The sequence below is a fragment of the Grus americana genome, chromosome 22 (assembly GCF_028858705.1).
Source record: "Grus americana isolate bGruAme1 chromosome 22, bGruAme1.mat, whole genome shotgun sequence".
In the NCBI taxonomy this organism is placed as follows: Eukaryota; Metazoa; Chordata; class Aves; order Gruiformes; family Gruidae; genus Grus; species Grus americana.
Window position 1 is genome coordinate 6,841,006 of NC_072873.1, and position 16,750 is coordinate 6,857,755.

The 16,750-nt window shown below is 54.0% G+C and overlaps 1 protein-coding gene and 1 gene segment (V, D, J or C); one reads left to right on the forward strand and one right to left on the reverse strand.

The window, feature by feature from the left end:
• The first annotated feature begins 3,402 nt into the window (after positions 1 to 3,402).
• Positions 3,403 to 4,199, forward strand: LOC129195369 (feather keratin Cos1-1/Cos1-3/Cos2-1-like). The gene is made up of 2 exons (XM_054801313.1): positions 3,403 to 3,487; positions 3,865 to 4,199. The coding sequence occupies exons 1-2, from the start codon at positions 3,415 to 3,417 to the stop codon at positions 4,197 to 4,199; spliced, it is 408 nt and encodes a 135-aa protein (XP_054657288.1). The 5' UTR covers positions 3,403 to 3,414.
• A 6,993-nt stretch (positions 4,200 to 11,192) lies between these two features.
• On the reverse strand, positions 11,193 to 15,314 carry LOC129195236 (T cell receptor alpha variable 3-like). The segment is given in 3 exon segments: positions 11,193 to 11,413; positions 14,531 to 14,896; positions 15,263 to 15,314. Coding segments are annotated over 3 exon segments (639 nt in total).
• Between the last annotated feature and the right edge of the window lie 1,436 nt (positions 15,315 to 16,750).

Below are 16,750 nucleotides of genomic sequence, written 5' to 3' on the forward strand. Positions count from 1 at the left end.
CCATGCTGCCAAAGGAGAAGGGTGTTGCTCTGGGGATGAAGGGAGTGAGGGCACATTCTCCATTCACAGAGGAATGGGATGTTGGGACAGCCGGCAGTGGCTCCTCTTTTGGGCACTGTCACTTGGAACTGAGGAAGACATCCCTGGATGCTCTGCTGCCAGTGACCATCAGGCCTTGCCATGCCTTGTCTCTGCCCACAAAATCCGAGAAAGGCAGGATGCCCTGAGGGGTCAGCATCCCCATGAGCTCTTGAGGAAGGGCGTTCATCTCGCTATGGTTGGAACTGCACTGCGGTGGCAGGGGGTGTGGGGTTCTGGAAGATAGTTTGCTTTGCAGAATGGCACAAGTGTTAAAGCAGGGAACAGCCTTTGGGATGGCCCATAGCCACTACTCCACCTTCATCTCCACTCCACCATGCAGTCTAGGGGTCACGGCCAGCACACATGGGCAGGAGTAGCAGGGAAATGTCGCCCATGCTGCTGAATGCGTCGATGCTGGAACCTGGAGCTGAGCATGTGGGAGGTGAGGGCAGTCAGCACAGAAATGGGGACAGAGAAACAGTGTATTTCTGAGGGAGATCAAATTGCTCTGACACAGAGCTTGCAGGAGCATGTGAAGATCAGCAAGGATGAGGGTACTGGGTGCACTTCCCAAGAGAGCTGAAGGGGAAGGCAGAGCTCTTGACTGCTTCACAGGTCCCCCCACTGAGAATTTCTGCTCAGGAGTTGGCTGCCATTTTGGGGGGAGCAAAAAGATTTTGTACCTGCAAATCTCATCCCTTCTGATGGGTGGAAATGTCTCTTGGCAGCCACTACAGCCTCGTATCCTATTGCTTGCATGAAAATCCAGATGTCCTGACAAGAGTGTACAAGTGGAAGAACGGAAAGCCCCCTTCCACCGTCCTGCACCAGGGAATTATGCCTAATGAAACATCTCTCAAAACAACTGAAGGCCAAACTTTTATAAAGCCATTTCACTTCCCTGTCGGAAATCCTTCTTCCCTAGTCATGCTATCAATACCCATCATCTCCAGCAGCACAGCTGGACTTCCTATCCCTCCCACAATAGACCTCGTAATAAGCAGAAGGTCCTTCTTCAGATTGATACCATCAGCAATTATTCTGGTGGAAGAGGGAGGGATGGCATGTCTTGTGACAGAAGGGACAGCTGCTCGTGGCTCTTGGCATGACCCCTGGTTAGCCTGTCCAAGAAAATTGATCTTGGAAAGGCAGAAAAGGGCACAGGATCTAAGTGGTTTTTACAATTCAATCAAAGGGTATTGTTGCCAGAGGTCCTTTTATTAATGATGATTTACACCATCTACTGGCAGAGCTGCAACTGTTATTTACACCACTCTGACTCCCCTGCTGAACACCTTGATTTACACCCTAAGAAACAGGGATGTGAAAGCTGCTGGTAGTTGTTCACCTGTACTAAACAGCTGGCAAGGTTGTGGTGTTTGACAGTAGAAAGGATGACTAGAGGTGTTTCCGATTGAGAAAATGCTCCAAAAGCACAACTGGCCACAATGGGGTAACCCTTCTGTGGATGGGATCTGCACAGTGTCCTGTCCCTGGCAAGAGGGCAACACATTGCACTGTGCGAGTGCCAGAGCACTGGCACGGGTTGCCCAGGGAGGTTGCCAAGTCTCCTTCTTTAGAGATATTCACAACTGACCCAGATACGGTCCTGGGCAACTGGCTCTAGGTGGCCCTGCTTGAGCAGGGGCGTGGGACCAGATGACCTCCAGAGGTGCCTTCCAACCTCAACTCTTCTGTGATTCTCTCATTCTGTCAGAGCAGCTGACATAGAGCAGCTCAGGGTTCTAAGCATCTGAAGGGAGGTAAGGTTACCTATACTGTCCTCTCTTTCTTTCTGTTCTTAGCGCTAATAGACGGCATTTGAAGGAATGCTTTGAAGAGTCTGAGTGCCTTTTGTTACTGGGACCAGTCACACTCACCTCTGGAGTCCTAGCCTCAGTGTTTGCAGGCTGTGGGGAGTCTGGCTTGTCCTAGACACACCATGTTCTGCAGCTGTGTAAATCCCCCAGTGAGGCTCCACTTCCTTTCCAGATCTGGGGCTGGTCTCATACCCCCACATCTCCCTTAAGGAGATCACTAAGGGCAGCTGGGAACATGTAAGTTTGGAGGAGTTTCTTCAATTGTAATGCAAGCATGAGTGTACACAAACATTGTGAGTGTGAGAGTATTTGCTCCATCTTCCTTCCAGGGGCTGCCCAGTCAGCTCTCAGAACCCCCTTTGATGCATCATCCAGTGAACTTGTGCATGTCCAAATGGCAGTAGGAACTCCCTAGGTCTTTCTTCTTCTCCTGTGGGTGCTGCTTCATTCTCAGAGAGTCTGCTGGGAGGCTCAGGGATGTGGTAGACCTGCGGAGAAGCCGTGTCAGTAAAATCTGAGGAGAACCTCTCTCTGCCTTTCTTCATAGGGCAGGGGTTCAATCCCTCTGATTGTTTTTGTGGCCCTCCTCTGGACCTGCTCTAACAGACTCTGTAGACTCTCCCCACAGTCAGTGAGGAGACATCAGCTGCCACACTGGACTTAGCCCATCCCAAAGCAGATGTGCATGGTAAATGGGACAAACCATCCTTCTGGAGACACTGATCCTGCATTTCATCATTTGCGGCCTCTGAACTCCCTAGCTAGCATGAGCTCGTATCATGGCCTGCCTACCTGGTCACCTCTGCACGGCTTGCTTCATCATGCGATGATCAGAAGTGAACACACAAACTCTCCTACCAGCCCTTACACCACCTCCATGCCATGGCTAAAGGCCATATCCATGTCCAGGGTACTCTAGGACAGACAGAGAGCAGGGAGAGGCCTTCTGTGTCAGTGAAAGTGTCATGCTGGGAACCTCACTCTCATCAGCTGCATCTCCGGCTCTCACCGAGTGCAGACCAGTCTTCCCTCAGCCACACTGAACCCTTGGACACAGGACATGCAGAAGAAGACTCTGTCAAGTCCACGACCTGTGCAGTGGCCCTGGGCAGTGCAGACAGCCTCTCTTTGGGTGTCTTGAGTCTTCCCAATTGACTCTACATGTCTAGAGGGCTAGATTTGTGTGTGTGCCTGTGCGTGTGTGTTGTCTGAGCCAGCTGTTTACTTCATCTTGAGTGATCTTTTCTGGACTCTTCCAGCATGTGAGATGAGTCCTCTGCCCACACTGACGTGTTCTGCACCAGAAATGCTTGGGCCTCTCATCCTGTCACACAGAAGATGCCTTCACTGAGGAATGTGCCTGGCATAAAGCAGGACATGAAAAGGCAGCAGTGCAGGAAGCCAGAACACAGCCCACAGCATTAGCTGGGATGATCTGCATTCAAGATGAGCTTGTCAGAAAATAATCACCTCTACAAGGGATGCCTCTGGCAGCCTGGGGCAGTAAAGGTCCATGATAAAAGCCAGCCCAACTCCTCACTTCCTCAGCCACTTCTCTTGCCTCCTTCTCCTTGGGAACCAGGTGAGTCGGAAGCTCCTTCTCCTTCTCTGATTTCTCTAAAAGGAGGTCTCATCTCAGTGGGCTTCTCAGGTGACACCAGCTTTGTTCTGTGTCAGATGTTGGGGCTGCTTGTCACGAGAGAGGGAAGTGGGGAGAAGGTTAGGCATGGAGGGAAGCTGGGACTGTACTGAGGTGGCTTCTGGAATCAGGGGCTAAACAGTGGCTGCATAGGAGCTCTGTGGCTTTTATGGGCCCTGGCAGGACGAGGCCAAGAAGCTCTCATACATCTCTGCCGAGCCTCCACCTCCTGGCCCTGCATGTTCTTTGGCTCCCTCATGGTGTGGTGACAGCCTGCTCCTCACACATCGCCATGTTTTGCTTCCTCCCTACCCTCTCTCCCAGGTGAACCTCTGCCCCAAGACATGTCCTGCTACGACCAGTGCCAGCCCTGCCTGCCCTGCCAGCCCTGTGGCCCGACCCCACTGGCCAACAGCTGCAATGAGCCCTGTGTCAGGCAGTGCCAGAACTCCACCGTCATCATCCAGCCCTCCCCCGTGGTGGTGACCCTGCCCGGCCCCATCCTCAGCTCCTTCCCACAGAACACCCTTGTGGGCTCGTCCACCTCCGCTGCCATTGGCAGCATCCTCAGCTGTGATGGAGTGCCCATCACCTCTGGGTGCTGTGACCTCTCCTGTATCACCAGCTGCTACTGTGGCCGTAGATGTCCTCCCTGCTAAAGATACTGGCAACGGCCTCGGACAAGGACCCCCAGGAACTCTGAACATGATGCTGGACAGAGGATCAAAATTTGTGGCATCGTTTTAAGGGCAGCTGACCATCTGTGGCTTGCACAGCAAGGGCAAGACTGGGCCAGCCTGAGCTCTCTGAAACTACGGCCAATGCCTACCTTTTCTCTCTTCCCCTCACACTTTTCCTCTCTTGTCTTTGGTGTCTTGTGCTTACCTCACAGCATGGAGTAATCTTCTTGCCTGTCTCCCTTTGCCAGGCAGGTCAACAGGTTTGTCCTGGGGGAACTCTGTCAACAGGAAAAGGGAAACAGATTCTTTGCTGCTCCTGCTTGTCCCCGCACTGGGGACCTCCACTTGGATTGACCTCATTTCCCTCTTTAGACTCAGTAATAAATTGATGCAACCTTGTCTGTGTCCCTCCGGTGGTCTTTCCATCTGCATACTGACTGCCGAGAGGGAATGACATTGCTTTGAGTGGCAATTAGGAGGAGCCATCATCACTCCTATACAGGCATTGGAGGGTGGGACACACTGCAGGAAGTCTTCTTTCAGGTTCTGCCTCGTGAGGCTGAGGAAGACAACCCTAGTTACTCCACAGCCAATGGCCACCAGTCCTTGCCTTGCTGCGTCTCCTCTCAGAAATACCCCCTTGGCCCTGGAGCACGTCATGTGAACAGGAATCCTGACAACTACTGTCCTCCAGAGAGGACCTGTGGGCATGTGGGCTGTCCCAGGGAGGTCATCAGTCCCACAAGGTCATGGGGAAGAGTGCTCCTCTTGCTTTGGGAGGAGCTGTACTGGAGAAGGAGAGTCAGAAGAATACGTTGCTAAAGGATGGCTGGAATTGGGAATGGGAAAATAGCCATGCAGATGGCCCACAGTCATCCATCTGTCCCATCTCTCCATCATCTGATCCTGGGGCCATTGTCATCACACCTGGGCATGGGCAGCCGGGACAGCTTCCCCATGCAGCCCTATCCCCCTTCAGCACAGCATCTGGCATGGCCCAGTTGTTGCCAACCTCTTGGCTGAGGTGCTCACAAGTTAGTGTTGATATCGGCAACAGCAGGCCACGCACTGGAGCCCCCTGTCCCTCTGAACCCAACACCCTCTCGGGTGAAGGCAGCCCCAGGACAGTGACTGCTGCTCAGACATGCAACACTGCTCTCTGTTGCCTTGCCTTCCTCCAGCACAGCTTTCCTGAGGCCCAGGACCTCAATGGCCCCACAAGTGCCACAACGCAACTCTGGTCCAGAAAGGTGCTGTGCGAGAGGAGATACCCCCAGCTCTGCAGAGACCTGGCAGTCACAGCGGGATTTGATTCTGCACTCAGCATGAATCATGAGCTGTCCCTGAATGGCCCAGGGCACGCACCAGCCCAACCACAGGGCACAGGTTGGAGTGCCTTCCCCCAGGCACCAAGCCCCTTCAGCATTCCCAGAGCCCTGGGGCTGAAGTGGCCCCGGTGCTTCGTGCAGCACCACTGCTCCCCACACTCAGGCCAAGGCCTTCCCTCATCTGCAGACCCTGGGACCCTGTGGTGTGGGGGTTTGCTCTCACACAGACCCCACACACCGCCAGCACCACAGGACCAGGGTGGAGGACAGGGTCATTCCTGCATGGGGTGAGGATGGGGGGCACCTCCCCCCAGTCCAGGTTCTGTGCGAGGCAGTGCTGAGTCCTATGGTAACACAAGGACAATGAGCATCAGGACCAAGCCCACCTAGACCCAGTGCAACCATGGGTCCCAGCTCTGGCTTGGCCCCTGGCTCAGGGTCTCTATGAGAGCTCAGGCCTCATAGATGCTGATGCTAATTTGCAGGCACTAGGTATGCTTTTTCCACATTGTCCATCCCTCCTTTACCAAAAGCCCAGTAATGAGCAAAACTTGAGTCCTCCACAGATTTGATAACAGGCTATTTACAGAGCGCTTCCTGCTAAAGCGGTTGGCAGGAACTGTAACCCCAGAGAATATTCTCAGGCCAACAGAGAGCAAGCGGTTGGCATTCACCAGTGGGCAAGCAGCTGCAAGTGAGCCAGCTGCACATCATCAGAGCAGGTGAAAGGGAGATAGAGAGGATTTTCTCTGGCAGCTTGATGAGCCCCAAAGCAGTGGAGAAGGAGGTAGTGTCTGCCTCTAGTGTTAAGGTAAGGGCAACCTCTGGCATGGGGAAGGGAAGGAGAGGAGAGGAGAGGAGAGGAGAGGAGAGGAGAGGAGAGGAGAGGAGAGGAGAGGAGAGGAGAGATTCAAGTATCTTAACATCTTTTTTAAGTTGTGGGAGCCAGAATTACACGCTGCACTCTAGGTGAGGCTGCACCAATGCTAAGTACAGTGGCATAATCACCAATCTTGACCAGATGGTTATACTGGGTTTGATGCACCCCGGGATGTGGTTTGCCCTCTTGGCTGCCAGGGCATGCTGCTGACTCATAGTGAGCTGGCTGTTAACCAGCATCCCCAGATCCCTTGCTGCAGGGCTGCTCTCCCAATTTATACTTGTGTCTGGCAGTGCTCCGTACCAGGTGCAGAATCCTGCATTTGATCTTATTAAATTTCATGCCTTTGATGATTGCCCAGTGCTCCAAATATCTAGATCCCCCTGCAAGGCCTCTTGTCCCTCAAGAGAGTCAACAGCACCTCCCAGTTTGGTATCATCAGCAGAATTGCTCATGGTGCATTCAACTCCTGCATGAAGATCACTGATAAAAATATTGAAAAGAACTGGCCCTAGAATTGAGCCCTGAGGCACACTGCTGGTGACTGGTCACCAGCCAGACCTAGCCCTGTTCGCTACAACCCTTTGAGCCCTGCCGTTCTGCCGGTTCTTCACCCAGCACATCGTGTACCTGCTCATCTCACAGTTGGACAACTTGTCCAGAAGCATGCTGTGAGGGACAGTATCAAAAGCCTTACTAAAATCCAGAAAAACTACATCCACTGCCTTCCCTTCATCCACTAGGCAGGTGACCTTATCATAGAAGAACAGTAGTTCCACAGGACTTTCCCTTTGTGAACCCATGTTGACTCTGCCTGATGACTGCATTGCGCTTTAAATGCCTTTCAGTTGCAACCAGTATAATCTTCTCCATTATTTCTCCAGGAACTGAGGTTAGGCTACCAGGTCTGTAGTTTCCTGGGTCTTCCCTCAGGCTCTTCTTGTAAATTGGGATAACATTGGCAAGCTTCCGGTCAGCAGGGACCTCCCTAGACCTCCAAGACTTTTGGTAGATGATTGAAAGGGGTCCTACCATAACATCCGCCAGCTCCTTCAGTACTTTGGCATGAATCCCATCTGGCCCCATGGACTTATGAACATTCAGCTGATACAACTGGTCCCTTCCAATTTCAGTGTCTACCAATGGAAAGTCACTTTTCCCGCAGCTGTTGTCCTCTGACTCAGAGGACCAGGCAGCTCAAGGTCTACCGGTACTGTTAAAGGCTGAGGCAAAAAAAGCATTGAATACCTCCGCTTTTTCTTCATTCCCATTAGTCAGGTGGCCATCTTCAACAAGTATCAGCCCAATGGTTTCTTTAGGCCTCCTCTTGCTGTTAACATGCTTCCAAAAAGCCTTTCTTGTTGTCTGACATCACACTAGCAGTTTCAACTCTAATTGAGCTTTGCCCTTTGTCCTGGTTTCAGCTGGGGTAGAGTTAATTTTCTTCCTAGCAGCTGGTAGAGTGCTGTGTTTTGGATTTAGAGAGAGAATAATGTGAATAACACACTGATGTTTTTACTTGCTGCCAAGCAGTCAAGGACTTTTCAGCTTCTCATACTGGCCTGCCAAGGAGAAGGCAGGGGGCATCCAAGAAGCTGGGAGGGGACACAGCCAGGACAGCTGACCCAAACTGGCCAACGGGATAGTCCATGCCATATGACATCATGCTCAGTATATAACTGGGGGGTTGGCCAGGAGGTGCAGCAGCTGTGCATCGGCTACGGGTGGTGAGAAATTGTGCTGTGCATCACTTATTTTCTATATACTTTATTATTATTAATATTATTTATATTATTAATATTATTATTATTAATATTATTATTATTACTACTGCTACTTCTACTTCTACTACTTCTCCTCTTCCTCCCTTCCTTTCTGACCTCTTAAACTGTCTTTTTCTAAAGCCAGGAGTATTAACTTTTTTTCTTTTCAATTCTGTCCCCCATCCCACTGTGGGCAGGGATAGTGAGCGAACAGCTGTGCGGTTGTTTTAGCTGCCTGCCAAGTTAAACCACCACAGCCTTTCATATCTCCTCCCTGCATAAGCAAACGACAGCTCTGTAATCTCCCCGCAAAGCCTGACCTTCCTTCTAAAGATCTTGCAAGTTCTTTTTCCTCTTGAGCTCTGCGAGGAGTTCCCTGTTCAGCCAGGCTGGTCTTCTGCCCCGCTTGCTTCACTTTCAACACAATGGAATGCCTGTGCCTGTGTTTTTAAAAGGTGATTCTGAAAAACTGACCAGCACTTGTAGACTCCTTGTCCAATCCCATTCAGGGAGTGAGAGTGAGTTAACTTTTTAATTCTCTGCGCAGTAAGCAGAAGTAATGACAATTACTTTAGAGGTTCAAACCAACTATAAATTTACTTAAAACTCAGTGGAACTACAAAAGATAGAGGCTTGGTAAAGGTCATAACAATGCTGAAAATTTAGCAGAACTATGAAAGGTAAGGTTTCAGCAAAACATGTGACGATATTACCCTAACATGCCGAAAATTAAGTTAGAGACAAAGAGAGTGATAGAGAGGAAAAGAGAGAAAGAAAAGAGAGAGGGAGAGAAAAGATATCACCACCCTTGGATCCAGCGATGTTCTCTGCTCTGTTCTTCTGTCTTCAGGTGGAGGGCTGTGTTGGGTTTGCGTAGCAAGGTTTTGGTAGTGGGGGGGCTACAGGGGTGGCTTCTGTGAGAAGTTGCTAGAAGCTTCCCCTGTGTCTGATAGAGCCAATGCCAGCTGGCTCCAAGACGGACCCGCTGCTGGCCAAGGCCAAGCCAATCAGTGCCTCTGTGATAACATATTTAAGAAGAAGAAAAACACTTAGAGAGGGAGAGCTTTTGCAGCCGGAGAGAGGAGTGAGAAGATGTAAGAAACTCTGCAGACACCAAGGTCAATGCAGATGGAGGGGGAGGAGGTGCTCCAGGCACCGGAGCAGAGATCCCCCTGCAGCCCCTGGTGAAGAGCATGGTGAAGCAGGCTGTCCCCCTGCAGCCCATGGAGGAAGGATGAGGGGGTGTAGAGATTCCACCTGCAGCCCGTGGAGGACCCCACGCTGGAGCAGGTGGAAGCACCTGAAGGAGGCTGTGGCCCGTGGGAAGCCCACACTGGAGCAAGTTCCTGGCCGGACCTCTGGACCCGTGAAGAGGGGAGCCCACGCCAGGGCAGGTTTGCTGGCAGGAGTTGTGACTTCGTGGGGGACCCCACGCTGGAGCAGTTTGCTCCTGAAGGTCTGCACCCCGTGAGAGGGACTCCATGCTGGAGCAGGGGAACGATGAGAGGAGTCTTCCCCCTGAGGATGAAGAAGCGGCAGAAACAACGTGTGATGAACTGACTGTAACCCCCATTCCCCGTCCCCCTGTGCCGCTGAGGGGGGGAAGGTTGAAGCCGGGAGTGAAGTTGAGCCCGGGAAGATGGGAGGGGTGGGGGGAGGTGTTTTAAGATTCCATTTTATTTTCTCATTCCTCTACTCTGTTTTGCTTAGTAATAGATCAGATGAATTCCCTCTCTAAGTTCAGTCTGTTTTGCTCGTGACAACAATTAGTGAGTGATCTCTCCCTGTCCTTATCTCAACCTACAAGCATTTTGTTATGCCTTTTTCTCCCCTGTCTAGTGAATGAGGGGAGTGAGAGAGCGGCTCTGGCAGGCACCTGGCCTCCAGCCAGGGTCAACCCACCACATGGGCACACGCCAAAAACTTACCTTTTCCCTTTTTATAACCCAATGCGCCCGCCCCATATGTGGGGGTCTGTCATCACTGAGCAGACGCAGTATGTGCTCAGGAATGTTCAGAAATGTTCTAGAAATGAGTCAGTGGGTTGGGGGGGGGTCCTCGGGGTCTCACTGCCCCCCCCCCCCCCCTTTCAGGGCTGACCAAGTGACTGGTGATCTGTCACAGGCACATGGTGCACAGGGCACAGATGGTCATTGTTTACGTGTTTTAGGAATAGAGGAGTGGTCTCACAAGACGTTATCCTGCCTCCGCAGGCTGCGTTCTTGTTCAACACTCCCTGGTCATCATCAGCCCATCCCTGTCCATGTCAAGATGGGTGTTTGGACATTCACTTGTTATCAGGGCCTTACACTCCTAAGAGCAGTTTCTGAGGGGACAACCCCAGCATGGAACCTGGTGACTTCTAACACCAAGGGGAAGGCTCCTGCCCCACCAAAGGGCTTACAACTACAAAGTAGGTTCACTGCCCACACAGCTAAAGAGGAGCCACGTGTGCCTTGAAGCCCTGTTTTTTGAACAAGATCAAGAAAACAGGGCTTAAGTGGGCTCACCTCTAGCAGCTGCATGTAAGCAAGGAAGTGCCTACAAGGCATCATTGTGGAGAAGTCCCCAAAACCCTTTCTAGGACGTCAACGTGCTGGACTCCTCTGTCAATTGCCTGTACCCTAATGCATGCGGTATGGGGAGTAAACACAAGAAGTTAGAGATCTGTGTGCAGCTGCAGGGACACAATCACACCGGGGTCACGGAACCGGGGTGGGATGTCTCCCATGACTGGCATGTTGCAATGGAGGGACAGAGGCTGCTTCAGAAGAACAGGCTGGGAAGACAAGGAAGGGGGCTTGCCCTTTCTGTGAGAGAGCAGTTGGAGTGCATGGAGCTCTGCCTGGGGATAGGTGATGCAGCAGCTGAGAGCATATTGGTGAGCATTAAAGAGAGCACAGGTAAGAGTGACATTGTAGTGCGTATCCGCTACAGGCCACCTGACCAGGAAGAGCCAGTGGATGAGGCCTTCTACAGACAGACAGGAGCAGCCTCACATTCACAGGCCCTGCTCCTCATGGGGAACTTCAGCCACCACAATATCTGCTAGAGGGACAACACAGCAGGACATAAGGAAGCCAGGAGTTTTCTGGAGTGCATGGACGACAACTTCATCACCCAAGTGAGAGAAGATCCAACAAGGACAGGTGTTCTGCTGGACCTCATATGTACCAACAAGGAAGAGCTCGTTGGGGATGTGAAGATCAAAGGCAGCCTGGGCTGCAGTGACAATGAAATGGTGGAGGTGGTCAGGATCCTGAGGGGAGGGAGGAGGGTAAATAGCAAGCTCACAATCCAGGCCTTTGGGGCAGCAGGCTTTGGTGTCTTTAAAGGTCTGCTTGGGAAAGTCCTGTGGAGTAAGGCCCTAGAGGCTAGAAGGGCCCAAGAAAGCTGCTGAGCATCCCAGGAACACCTCCTGCAAGCTCAAGAGCAGTCCATTCCCAAAGACCAGAAAGTCAGGAAAGCATGCCAGGAGGCCTGCAGGGATGAACAAGGAGCTCCTGGCCAAACCAGAACAGAAGAAGGAAGAAAACAGGAGAGGGAAGCCAAGACAGGTAAGCTGGGAGGAATCCAGAGGCACTGTCCAAGCATGTAGGGATGAGGTTAGGAAAGCCAAAGCTCAGCTAGAACTGAATCTGACAACGGATGTCAAAGGCATCAAGAAGGGCTATGTGCCATACCCAAAATTGATTTTTCTCTTCCAGCATCATGCTGTCTACCCCATAATTTCCCAGTGGTAGAAGAGGGCCCACATAGCTTTGATTTTCAGCAGCATTGAAAAAACGAGGGACATCATAAACTTTGCAGGCCTCGATACCCAAATCTTGGGGAAGGCTGCTTAGTTGCATGGGTAAAATATTTAGACTCTATGAAATCTAGCAGTGCAGCCCACCTACTCCCTCCGAGTGACCATTGGAGTGAGTTGGGAGGGAGAGAAAGAGAAAGACACGGGACAGCCTTACACAAGGAAGCCCTTGGGTGAGCAGCCAAGGATTGCAGGGCTGGGAGCAGCTGGGCCCCTTCCTGTCAATGTAGCCACAGGCAACCCCACCAGCATACCCCAGGACAACATCACTTGCCTGCACTGCACCCCTCCGGCACCTGAGCTGAGTCGTCTGCTGGCACTGACACATTCCTGCCCCGGAAATCCTGGGGCCTCTCAATCCCAGCACTCCATGAGGGAATGGGTATGGCAAGAGCCAGGAAATGAAAAGGTGGCATCAAGGAAAACAACCACCCAGCCCAAGTTATTACCTTGGATGTTTTCCGTTCATCATGAGCACCTTAGAAAATTGCCACTTCCTTCGAAGCTACCTCTGGGCCTGGGTGTGTTGGGTTTGTGTGGCAAGGTTTTGGTAGTGGGGGGGGCTACAGGGGTGGCTTCTGTGAGAAGCTGCTAGAAGCTTCCCCTGTGTCTGATAGAGCCAATGCCAGCCAGCTCTAAGACGGACCCACCACTGGCCAAGGCCAAGCCAATCAGCGCCTCTGTGATAACATATTTAAGAAGGGAAAAAACCCAAGTTAGAGAGAGAGAGTTTGCAGCCGGAGATAGGAGTGAGAAGATGTGAGAAACTCTGCAGACACCAAGGTCAGTGCAGAAGGAGGGGGAGGAGGTGCTCCAGGTGCCGGAGCAGAGATCCCCCTGCAGCCCCTGGTGAAGAGCATGGTGAAGCAGGCTGTCCCCCTGCAGCCCATGGAGGAAGGATGAGGGGGTGTAGAGATTCCACCTGCAGACCATGGAGGACCCCACGCCGGAGCAGGTGGAAGCACCTGAAGGAGGCTGTGACCCCGTGGGAAGCCCACACTGGAGCAAGTTCCTGGCAGGACCTGTGGACCAGTGGAGAGAGGAGCCCACGCCAGAGGTTTGCTGGCAGGACTTGTGACCCTGTGGGGGATCCACGCTGGAGCAATCTGCTCCTGAAGGTCTGCACCTTGTGGGAGACCCAAGTTGGAGAAGTTCGTGAAGGACTGCGTCCCGTGAGAGGGACTCCATGCTGGAGCAGGGGAACGATGAGAGGAGTCCTCCCCCTGAGGAGGAAGAAGTGGCAGAAGAAACGTGTGATGAACTGACCGTAACCCCCATTCCCCGTCCCCCTGTCACGCTGAGGGGGGCGGAGGTTGAAGCCAGGAGTGAAGTTGAGCCCGGGAAGATGGGAGAGGTGGGGGGAGGTGTTTTAAGATTTCATTTTATTTCTCATTCCTCTACTCTGTTTTGCTTAGTTATAAATTAGATTAATTCCCTCTCTAAGTTCAGTCTGGTTTGCTCATCACGATAATTAGCAAGTGATCTCTCCCTGTCTTCATCTCGACCCATAAGCTTTTCATTATACCTTTTCTCCCCTGTCTAGTGAATGAGGGGAATGATAGAGAGGCTCTGGTGGGCACCTGGCCCCCAGCCAGGGTCAACCCACCACAGTGGGGCAGGTCAGGGCCACCATAATAGCCAGCCCAGCTCCTTGATCTCTCATCCACTTCTCTTGCCTCCTTCTCCTTGGGAACCAGGTGAGTCTGAAGCCCTTTCCCCACGTCCTTTTTCTGCTCATGCAGAAGTGTACTCCTCCATCCTATGCTGAGTCATGGTGCTGCTTACCATGAGAGGGAGTAGAGGGGTGAAAGTCTCATTCAGAGAGTGCTCTGCTTCCCCTCTGTTCTGTCTCCTAGGAGCACTTCTGGACTTGAAACATGTCCTGCTATGACCAGTGACTGCCATGCTGACCCTGTGGCCCGATGTCCGCTGGCGAACGAGCATCTCTCTGGAGCATTTGAATTCAGTTTACTCATGGCACCATGAAATCCCTGTGCCATGTCCTCACGTGAAGAACGTACAGCTGTCACTTTGCCTTCAAAAAAGGCAAAACCAGCTGAGCAGCCTTGGCAAGGGGAGGACAGAGGCAAGAGAAGAACCAGCCTGAGATGGGCAGGATGGGAATCTGTGCCCTCTGAGATGCATTTCTGAGACAACGCTGGCAGCAGGCCTTTACAGACAGGCCAGAGGATGTCACGTTAGCCAGAACGCTCTGAGCCCTTTCTGGGGAAGCAAGAGAGCCTCGTGGGACACACCCTACTGCCCTCCCTGCCTTGCAGGGACCGTGTCAGTCTGCATGTGTAGCGCTGAGTAAGCGTGGCTGTTTGCTGCCTCCAGGAGCACAGCTCCGCAGCAGCCATCAAGGAGAAGAGGTGCCGAGCGCAGGCACCGACTGCAAGGAGGAGGTGGTGCTGCCGGTGCCGGTGCCGGTCGGGCGGGGGAAGGGGCGCGGGGCCGGGCGGCCCCGGCGGGCGGAGCGGCAGCGCCCCCTGGCGGGCCCGGCCGGGGCTGTCCCCCCGCCCCCGACACACACGCCCGGCCCCGCCCGCCGCCCTTCCTGCTTCGTGGTTCGTGCCCGGCCGCAGCCCCGGCTCCTCTCCCCGTGTCTCTCAGGGCGCAGTAATACACCGCCGCGTCCCCGCGCCGGGGCCGGGCGAGCCACAGGGCGCTGGACCGGCGGTCTGCCGCCACCCACAGCCGCCCCGGCGGGTCCGGCACCTCTTTGGTCCCTTTATGACCGAACGTGAGGAATGCGGGGCCTCGGCCCGGGAGCTGACGGTACCAATAGATGAAGTCGCTGGTCTGTATGTTGGGGTGTGAGCAAGTGATGTTGATGCCGGTGCCCTCGGTGGTCTCTGCCGACGGCTCCTGCTGCACCTGGGCTCTGCCCATAGCCACTGCCAGAAAGGAGAAAAAAAAAAAGAAAAACACCTGAAAATCTGCTTTCTACGCAGCCCTGCCTGCTATTTCCCAGAACAAATCCTGCAGAAGCAGCCAGGACCATACAGAGATGATGAGGTGCAGGGTTTCCAGAGGCTGTCGACGTGTGCAGTAATGGAAGTGCCCATTAAGAATTGGTGGAGAGATGAGTGTAGGAATGAGAGTTGGAAGGGGGGAGCCATTGAGGGGAGAAAGGAAGGAGAAGAAGGGAAGAGCAAGGGAGAAAGAGAGAAGCAGGAGGGCCAGAGGCGAGCCTCTTGCCCAGCGCCGGTCCCAAGCAGCCCCAGGTCCAGCGCCCCGCCACCACCGCCAGCCCCACGCACCCAGGAGCACCGCGGCCAGCCCCGCCAGCCCTGCGCCCCGGCACCGCCGCATCCCGCCGCTCCGCCGCCCGCGCCTCACTGCCCCCCGCCAGCCCCGGCTCTCTGCTCCGCCCACCCCGCCTCCTCTCCCCTTCCCCTTCTTCCCCTCCCAGCTCCGCCCCGGGGCTGAGCCCTGCCGGGGCCGGGGAACGCGGCGCTGCCGAGCTCTGGTCCTCCCGCACCACCCGCCGCAGACCGAAGCGGGACGAGCCGCCGTCGCGGGGACATCCGGCGCTGCCGTAGCTCATGAACCCCGGCAACGGGTCGGGAGGTGCTGCTGCCCGGGGACAAGGCACCCCAAAACCACACCGACCCCGCCCCGGGGCCCCTCCGGCTGCTCCTGCCGCCCTTGCAGCCGCTGTCGCCGGCCGAGTGGCCCGTGAAAGGTCGGCAGCGGCCCCGCGAGCAGCGGCTGGCAGCACGGAGCCAGCAGGAAGGCGGCGCCGCGGGACAGAGCGGCCGCAGCGGAGCTGCCCGCAGCGACACTGGGTGTGCGGGAGTGCGGGCAGAGGCTGTCCCCGGCACGGGCACCTCGGCCACGGGGAAGGTGTTGCTGGCCAGCGGGAACCGCACAGCAACAGGGCGTGGCAGGACGTTTTGGAAGTGAAGTACCTGCTGGTTTTACAGCACTCTTATTTCCTCCAAGTGTCTCATTGGGAAACTGGGCATTTGAAACGACACCTGGAAGGAAAGGGCACGGGGTTCTGCTGGGTGCTCGCATCCATCAAGATGAAAGGAAAAGCAAGCTCTCAGGTCAAGTCTCCAGGGGATGCCATGCAGGTGTGGACTGTCAGGCACGAATGCAGGAGGAAGCAAGTGCTGAAGGGCAGTTCTCAGGTCAAGGAGGGCGAGCAGGGGAGGTGGGACAAGTACAGGGGGAGGAGCTGAACCTCTGAGAGGACAAATCAATGCTGCTGGGAGAGAAAGAGCACCTTTCTGGAGCCAGCTGGAGCCTTCCTGCCTCTCAAACACAAGAACAAACCCAGCCCTCCTTTCCAGCACTTTCTCAGGCAGCTTCTCTCCCCAGCTGGCATCATGACTCACAACTCCATGATCCTCCCTCCTCTTCCTCAGTCCACAGGTGTCTCATGTAGAGGGAGAATTCCTACTGACTCTAGCCCAGCCCCATCCTGCAAGACCACCTGGTGAGGTCAGCTTTCATCTCCTGATTCCTCAGGCTGAACAGGAGGGGATTCAACAGGGGCATCCTTGTGGTGCAAGAAGTCAGCAGCCATGCTGTGTGCAGGGTTCTGGGATCCTGTCCTCAGGTACTTGAGGCCACGGGCACAGAATTGGGGGCCATTACATTGAGGTAGGCAGTGCAGATGGAGAAGGTGTGACACTTGCCTAAGGCAGAGTGGACCCTCAGGACAGATGAGATGACACACCAACAGGAGGTGAGGATGGATACTGAAATGGGTCATAGTGATGAACCCCATGTCAAGGAAG